The sequence below is a fragment of the Macaca fascicularis genome, chromosome 1 (genome assembly GCF_037993035.2).
Source record: "Macaca fascicularis isolate 582-1 chromosome 1, T2T-MFA8v1.1".
In the NCBI taxonomy this organism is placed as follows: Eukaryota; Metazoa; Chordata; class Mammalia; order Primates; family Cercopithecidae; genus Macaca; species Macaca fascicularis.
Window position 1 is genome coordinate 110,615,275 of NC_088375.1, and position 8,460 is coordinate 110,623,734.

Here is an 8,460-nt window from a genome sequence, read left to right on the forward strand (position 1 = left end):
CTGACCTCAGGTGATCCGCCCACCTCGGCCTCCCAAAGTGCTAGGATTACAGGCGTGAGGCACCGCGCCCGGCCTGTTAGTAGTATTTTAAAATCGAATCTGACCTCCAAATCATTTTCTGGAGCTCGATCATTTTCTGCTAACACTGAGCAAAGTTTAATCCTCTCCACCTGATATGAATAAAGGGTTCCATCCTTTCGCTCTCTAGTTTGACGCCCCGCTAAGCCTCTCGGGCGCTGGGCGCTGGAGTGAAGGAAGCCGGAGCCCACCAAAGGGGCAAAAATACCACAGCCAGCAGCCCCGCCCCCGATATCCCCCACAGGCTTCCAATTGGTCCTTGTGTCTCACTCTCTTTCCAGGTTGGTGTTCCAGCTTGCCGGTCGCCTCTATAGAGCCCACCTTTAGACGGCGACTATTGGTAGATCGTTACGTCATTGCCCCATCTACCTCACTCCCACTGGCTCTCATAGGAAGGGGCGGTCGTAACGTCATGGGCAAGGGCCGCCATTTTGACTGAGCAACACTAGTGACAGGAGCCGAAGCAGCAGCGCAGGTTATCCCCGTTTCCCCTCCCCCTTCCCTTCTCCGGTTGCCTTCCCGGGCCCCCTACACTCCACAGTCCCGGTCCCGCCATGTCCCAGAAACAAGAAGAAGAGAACCCTGCGGAGGAGACCGGCGAGGAGAAGCAGGTGAAGTGGAGGGGGTGCGGGCGGGCGAGCTGGGGAGACCGTGATGGGGTGGGAGACGGTCTCCCACCAGTGCGGATTGGTCGCCATGGTCTCAGGCTCCGCAGGGGTTGGCCACTTTTTGCGTCACGCAGGGTGAGCTTCAACACGACCTGCTGCTTTGGCGCTGGTTTGTTGGGTCCTTTGTCACTCAGTAGTGTACTCTTCCTGATTGGCCAATAGGCCTACTGCTCAACCCTTAGACGCTGTGCTGTAATTGGCCGAGCATGGACGCGGGGCGGGTGTTTGGAAAGAAGGTGAATGGAAGGGGTCTAGCTGGTGGTCCTGGGTGTAATGTGTGTTATGGGTTAGTAGAGGTAAATGACCCAGCATCCGGGCTGGGGCCCGCAGCCTCAATCCGCAAAGATAGGGGTCGAGGTAAAGACGTTTAAAAAGGACGAGTATTGGGGGGGGGGAGAAGTGTAATTATTATTATGGCTAGTTTAAGGCGGCAACTTTCTCAAGAGACCTATTTTAGTAGCTAAGGATGGTCTATTGCTCACCTTCAATGAGGACCCAACAAGATCGAAGAGGACTAGAGTTCCAAACAGAATCATGGTGATTAAACTTGGAAAAGACGCCGACAGGGTCGTGAGAAAGACACCACTCTCTTCCCCTAGACTTCCAAGGCAGGGACTTAGTGCACCCGCGATTCCATGATGGAAACTCGCCAAATAAACCCCTTATTGGAGTTTGTATTTGACTTCTAAAATTTAGCACTGGGTTCAGGCACTCATTAAATACACTTGGTGTTATATCTATGCGTGATTTTCAAGAAAAAGGAATATAATCCCACTAAAAAGAGCCATACGTTGACTTCAGATCTTTTCAGAAAGTCACTAAAGGGCAGCAGGGACCACAAGAAACAAAAAGAGATTGACTACAGTAGTGAGAGCCCCTGCACCACCAGGGTAGGTATTGATTTTTTTTAATGAAAGCTGGTGGGTAAATACTAGTGAGCCTACTGTATCTTTATTTTCCTGAGGTTAAAAACAGTATCATTTTCCTCTCTGTTTATCAGCTTGCTACCATAATATTTGTGGAAATGTTGAAGCAAGGCTGTGCCATTACTCAGGTGGAGATCTTTGAAGAAGGCCACATAGCTAGCCTCCTCCACAGGGAGACCTAACAGGTGGCTTAGACCCTGAATAAGGAAGGAATTGCTTTGTTGTGTAGCAATTTTTAAAAAGAAAGAAAAGAAAAAAATGAATAAGGAGGGAACATTTAGCAAACTGTTTCTTCTTGTTGTAGAGACGGGGTTTCAACATATAGCGCATGTGGGTCGCAAACTCATGAGCTCAAGCGATGCACCCACCTCAGCCTCCCAAAGTGCTGGGATTACAGGCATGAGTCACTGTGCCCAGCCCCAAACCATTTTTTTTTTAAATTTCTCATGTGACATGTAGGATAGCCTAGGGAACCCCCCTACTCATCCTGTATCACCAGAAGCCCTGCTAGCTCTTTTTTCTCTTTGTCTTTCTTAGCATTTGTGCTGAGTGATATGGCCCATTCTGTGATTAAAGTATTGTGTTTAGTATCACCTTTAGCCCAATACACATAGGTCCCTGGGTGGTTCCTTGGGTGGAGTGTGAGAAGCAGCTTGTCTTTTTCTTCTCACAGTAGTCATCTTGAGCTTTAGGGATTTTAACAAAGGTCTGGCTTTAACAGCAGAGTGGAGATAGCATATTTACAAGTGGGTGGATCTCCAGGAGAAGTTGAGAGTATAGTTGTTATCAAATGTGAGAAGCAGTTGTTTCTCAGTCTTTAATTTTATTTGGCTCTTTTGTTTTCTCCAGGACACGCAGGAGAAAGAAGGTATTCTCCCTGAGAGAGCTGAAGAGGCAAAGCTAAAGGCCAAATACCCAAGCCTAGGACAAAAGCCCGGAGGCTCCGACTTCCTCATGAAGAGACTCCAGAAAGGGGTATGGGGCATAATCTCTTACCCTCTTTCTTTGGAGCCAAAGGGGGTTCTTGGAATGAAGTCTGTAGAGGTTCTACTGGATCCTTTCTGGAGGTTTTGTTGTTGAACAGAAGTAGAGAGGAATTTGAAATTTGAAAAGAGCAAGTCAGATTAATGTAAATCCCTAATGTGGTATCAGTTCCCTCCTGCTTTTTGTGTAGGAAATTAAGGCCTAAATTGGAGCACTTGGGTATGTGGGGGAATGAGGGAAAGATGTTAGAAACTGAAATGCCGACTGCCCCCAGGCATTTGCCTGTTTGAATGTTGGAGGTTTTAGGATTGTGTACTTTTTAAGCATTAGAGATAAATTTTGGGATGCATCATTTCAGAAGAAGATCAAACCATCTCTCCTACAGAAATAAATACTCAACTTGAAGTGAATCAGTTTCTTCATACCCTTGAAGTGAGCACCAGCCATTAATTATACTCCTGCAACAAACGTATTTTTCCTGTTCAGAGTGGTCCTCCTCACCAAGAGAGAGTCTACTTTCATAGTCATGTAGCTCCTGATCAGATTTTTAGTTCCCAAAGGTACTTAAAGCTGACTGAGGGATTATATTATCTTTAAAAAAAAAAAAAAATTTGGGCGCGGTGGCTCACACCTGTAATCCCAGCACTTTGGGAGGCCGAGGCAGACGGATCACGAGGTCAGGAGATCTAAACCATGGTGAAACCCCATCTCTACTAATAATGCAAAACATTAGCTGGGTGTGGTGGCGGGCACCTGTAGTCCCAGCTACTTTGGAGGCTGAGGTAGGAGAATGGTGTGAACTGGAGAAGTGGAGCTTGCAATGAGGTGAGATCGCGCCACTGCACTCCAGCCTGGGACTCCATCTTTTGAGAGCGAGACGCCGTCTCAAAAAAAAAAAAAATTATTTCCTTTACTCTCCTCTGCAATGACTATAAGATTATAAATCATCAAATTGAAGTGTGCTTCTCTGTGTAGATAAAATAGAGGGTGAAACATCCGTGTGGAGGATCCCAGTTATTGAGTCTTAGTCACAGATGATAATGTGATGCTGATTTGCATTTACCTTGCTGGAGGCAAGGCAGGCGTGGGCAGGCTGTCACAGTCATGGAACATGTGTGGGAGCTGTGAGAGTCAGAAGGAGAATACATTATCCTCATGAACAGGCCCAGTTTCTATTCCTGGTCTGGGAGAATAATCATTTTGAGGTTGTTGGCTTGTGGTTGATCTCCTGGTGGCTAGGATAGCCCCATATTTATCCTTCTCTATATCTTACTCATATCTGTTTCTCCAGTTCCAGGTTATTGCCCTGTACCCAGTAAGGTCCTCAGTTACCCTTTATGAATAAGTGATTTTGGTTGAGCCATCCTATACTGAGTGGGGTACAAAGGATGGTAGGGGCTTTCCCTTGACTCCAAAACTATTTACTCTAGCTGGAAAACTGCTTACGTACCTGAAAAAGTCAGAACACACTGGGGAGAAGACATAAGTACATGTAATTAATGTTTTTTTTTTTTTTTTTTTTTTTTTTTTTTTTTTTTTTTTTGAGACAGAGTCTCGCTCTGTCGCCCAGGCTGGAGTGCAGTGGCCGGATCTCAGCTCACTGCAAGCTCCGCCTCCCGGGTTCGGGCCATTCTCCTGTCTCAGCCTCCTGAGTAGCTGGGACTACAGGCACCCGCCACCTCGCCCGGCTAGTTTTTTGTATTTTTTAGTAGAGACGGGGTTTCACCGTGTTAGCCAGGATGGTCTCGATCTCCTGACCTAGTGATCCGCCCGTCTCGGCCTCCCAAAGTGCTGGGGTAATTAATGTTAAACTGTGTATGCATGAGGTTAATCAAAGAAGACTTCTTGAAAGATCTGAGTGTGCATGAGGGTTTATAATGGATGTGAGATGTGAGTCTCCTTGTTTTTGAGGAAGGCCAGAGTGCCTCACTCACCTAAACCTCCCTCTTATCTCTTAGCAAAAGTACTTTGACTCAGGAGACTACAACATGGCCAAAGCCAAGATGAAGAATAAGCAGCTGCCAAGTGCAGGACCAGACAAGAACCTGGTGACTGGTGACCACATCCCCACCCCACAGGATCTGCCCCAGAGAAAGTCCTCGCTCGTCACCAGCAAGCTTGCGGGGTAACCTGAGCCCCCCTCTCCTCCCCTTCCTCAACCACTGGACTTTTATATATTATAGGCAGGGATGAAATGGGCACCTAGTCAGATCTTCTCAGCTTGCTAGCCAGAAATGACTGTGATTTTGCTGGGGGCTGCTGAGAAGGTAATGTAGGTTGAAAAGGGGCTCTAAGTTGATTTCTTTGGTTAGATTGAGACTTCCACACACTCTCTGTAGTCCAGGTAGGGCCCAGAAATAGGAAAGGCTAGGATTGGATAATGCTGCAAATGTTTTTTTGTGTGAGAAACTGGAGAGATGTGATTTCTCCTTTTGGGAGAGAATGTCCCAAAATTGATTAGACTGAGCCTTGGGAATAATTTGGCAGGTTTAACATCCCAAGGCTAACCTAACATAGTTGGGAAAGGTAGATTGAATGAGACATGTTTTCTGTGCTTCTAAGTGTTCTGTCCCTTAGGCTGCTATTGCTTCATGTTTCCATTATGGCAGGTTTAGAGAATCCTTAAAAAGAAAAATTGACTTGCTTGCCTAAAACTACAGTGCCCCCTTAGCCTCCATTACTTAGTATCTCTTACAGTTTGCTCTGGCTCTCAAATAATATAAAGATTGGTGAACATTATTCACAGAAAATGGGCACCTTCTCTCTCTTTTCCAGCATGTTGCTTTTGAAAGTATCATGGGATAGTGGGAAGAGCACTGGTTTAGGAGTCAAGCATCTGAGTTCTCGCTCTACTCAGTCCCAGCAGAGCTGATGTATAATCTTGGTTAAGTCATTTATCCTCTCTGGATTTCTATTTCCTCACCTGTAAAATAGAGTTAAATGTATATAAGATTGATTCTGATTCTGAAGTCATAACTGCCAGCAGAAAAACTCCGTACTGTTCATTGTAAAACGAAAGGTGAGGAAGGCTTGTGGGTGGTGAGTCTCTGCTCTGTAATATTGGGAAAGTACTACAGAGGGGAACCATTTGAGGGATACATGAGGACAGAGTAAATTGAGGTTTGGGGATTATAAATTCAGGCAAGACAACTTTATAGATATCACAGTCTTGAGGGTCAAAAAAAAAAAAAAAATAAGCTAGCCATGGAAGCTTCTTGCCTCTGACCCAGCCCACTTTCCCAGCCTACCTCTGGGCCTTAGCTGCTAAAAAGGTTCTCTGGCAGCAGAGCTGCAGGCCTGAGAAACATGCCCAGTCATGCACATATGTTGACCATGTTTCAGATGCAATCTGATGCCAGATACATTGTTAGGGAAAGAGGAAGAAGGGTAAACTGAGCTAGCCCCTGGGGCTGAGTACTCCTGCAGGGCTGGAGGAGCAGGTTCTTAGAAGATGATTCACCTTGGAGGAAGCTAGGGAAAGTGGTTAGGGAGGGAGAGGAGGAAGACTGAGAAATCTCTGCATTCCCAGAACTCAGCAACCCAGCTCTTGTATGATGAGGAGAGGTAGCCTTGCTCATTCGTGAATAGGTGGAGGAAAGGGGTTGCAGGTGACCCGCATCTTCAATCTAGTTATCACCAGCTTGGCTAGAATCTTATTGAACGCAACTTGCTAGTTATGACAGAGAGGGCCAGGGTGAGAACTAATGTTCAAGAGAGCAAGATTCTGTAATCCTCTTGCCCTCCCTCTCACATCACAAATTCTGATATGCCAAACATTTGGCCCAATGAGAATGACTGACAGACTTGCTGATGTGCATGTGGGGGGATGAGGTGTGTACATACTTTTCTTCTGGCTGGCCAGTGTTCAGGCTGTCATTCAGATTGGATAGGAAAAAGTTGGTGAGGAAGGAATGGAGAGAGCAGGATCCCTGGACTCCCTGGTCCCCAAACTCCTTGACTGTCACTTGTAATTGTATATAATTTTTGTGTTTCTTGCTCCATTTCCTCATGCTGTCATCCTTAAAGTCCATGTGGGAAGGGGAAAATGCTGAACACCATTGTATAGTTTCTTCAACTGTCCCAGCCATGTTGTACATAGATATGTCATGTTATTATATATATAAATATATATATAATTTTGTACGTTTTCTTCATCTCCGATCTTCTCGAATTCTGTACTTTTTTTCTTTTCTGTTTGAGCTGCCTTCTCTATCATTCAGCTTGAGTCCTCAAGACTACTGGTCACAATGAGTCTGCTTTTTAGGAAGGAATAGGAGGAGCAGGGAAATTAGAAAAACTGTTGGTCTCACTCTGTCTCTCTACCTGGTCATCTTCAAGGCTAAGAAAACAAACAAGCTACATTCTGTATTTGCCAGTTTCCACAGCATGAAGTACATAGCTTCCTTAGCAAGGAGGGGTCATTCCAAAATCCAAATGCAAATTGCTTTGATTAAACCTAGATTATTAAATCCACTCAGAACAGCATGTGTGTGGTCTGGTTCTGGCCTCCACACAGTCACCATGTCATCACTGTGCTACTTCAGTCTTTGCAAGTAGCTGTGGCCATGCCTCTGAAACTGAGCCTGCTCTGAGTCAGGCAGCTTACCCACCTGGAAACCTCCAGTTATTTTCATCTTATCTAAAGAATTGTTTTTCTATGTTTGTTATCCATGGATATCCCAGAAAGGCAGATAATGTTGTTTCGTGGATAGGAAAAGACTGAAATTCTCTTTTTTGATTTTTCGCAACTCCCTTATGGATAGGATTCAGACATATGCCAGGTTGCCTAATGGTTGTTAAATGTGGAGGAATCATGGGGTAGAGACTGGGATGGAGTTCAGGGTTTTTTTCCCCTATTACTTGACGTGTTTTTTTTTTTTTTTCTTCTGTGTTCGTCCGCAGTGGCCAAGTTGAATGATGCTGCCCGGGGCTCCGCCAGATCCTGAGACGCTGCCCTCCCCGCACCCGGGTCCTGTGCTGGCTCCTGCCCCTTCCTGCTTTTGCAGCCAGGGGTCAGGAGGTGGCTCGGGTGCGGGCTGGAGAGGCAGAAGCCCTTGCCCGTTGGTGTCCCAGCACATGGAGCCCCTTGGGCTGAGCACCAAGACCTTGAACCTTTTTTGTTTTACCTTTTTTCCAAATAACAGTTGGGAGAAATCTCAATGAAATTCTGGGGGTGGGGGTGGGGTTGAGAGGGTGGGGTGGGAGATATGGAGGAATATGAATTAGGGCTTGGAGTTGGTAAAAACATTCCTGACTATCCTTTTTAACCACGTGGCTGGTGTGGGATAGATGTGAGGGGAAGGAAGTGGAGTAGACTAATGAAAAGGGGTTCTAGTTGAGCTCTGTAGATAAATGCCTTGTTTCAGTGTGGTTGGAGACCTGGTGTCAGATAAAAGAAACTCCATCCGCACAGACAGATGCAAACAGCTCCTCTGGTTCTGCAGAGCTAGTTGAGAACTCAACGTTAATTATTTTAAAAAGTAATGTCCTTGAAATGGATTTGCTGTGGGGAGAAGAGCAGTGAGTGTGGGAGAAAGGAGCCGTGAGCATGGGGAACCCCACAGAGCCCAAAGGACTTTCTCAGTATTTGAAATAAACAAAACAAAAACCCATGAAAAAACCCAACTCAGAAATACTCTGAAGCAGTTGGTGTGTTTTATTGGGGTTTGGGAGGGGGAGGAAAACAATACTGAAGACAGTGTTAATGTGAGATGCGGCTGAGTTCCCCAATACCATCGCTTAGGGAAAGGGAGCAGGAATGTTGGCATAAACCTTGTCCATCCCTTTGTTTCTGTAGCTAATGT

General features: G+C 45.9%; 1 protein-coding gene across 3 annotated transcripts; it reads left to right on the forward strand.

The window, feature by feature from the left end:
• Positions 1-522: 522 nt before the first annotated feature.
• ENSA (endosulfine alpha) lies at positions 523-8,289 on the forward strand. Of its 3 annotated transcripts, XM_005541979.5 has the most exons (5): positions 860-1,103; positions 1,548-1,636; positions 2,522-2,647; positions 4,615-4,781; positions 7,559-8,289. In XM_005541979.5, the coding sequence occupies exons 1-5, from the start codon at positions 953-955 to the stop codon at positions 7,572-7,574; spliced, it is 549 nt and encodes a 182-aa protein (XP_005542036.2). In that variant the 5' UTR covers positions 860-952; the 3' UTR covers positions 7,575-8,289. The 3 variants fall into 3 exon arrangements, with proteins under 3 accessions (XP_005542039.2, XP_005542036.2, XP_005542037.2); XM_005541982.5 differs by lacking the exons at positions 860-1,103; positions 1,548-1,636 and adding an exon at positions 523-689; XM_005541980.5 differs by lacking the exon at positions 7,559-8,289 and having other exon boundaries at positions 4,615-6,785.
• The last annotated feature ends 171 nt before the right edge of the window (positions 8,290-8,460 follow it).

Coding starts and splice junctions, on each gene's coding strand:
- ENSA (XM_005541979.5), top strand. CDS start 953: ATGGACGCGGGGCGGGTGTTTGGAAAGAAGGTGAATGGAAGGGGTCTA. Junction 1,104..1,547: donor CCGCAAAGATAGGGGTCGAG/GTAAAGACGTTT, acceptor CGTTGACTTCAG/ATCTTTTCAGAAAGTCACTA. Junction 1,637..2,521: donor AGAGCCCCTGCACCACCAGG/GTAGGTATTGAT, acceptor TGTTTTCTCCAG/GACACGCAGGAGAAAGAAGG.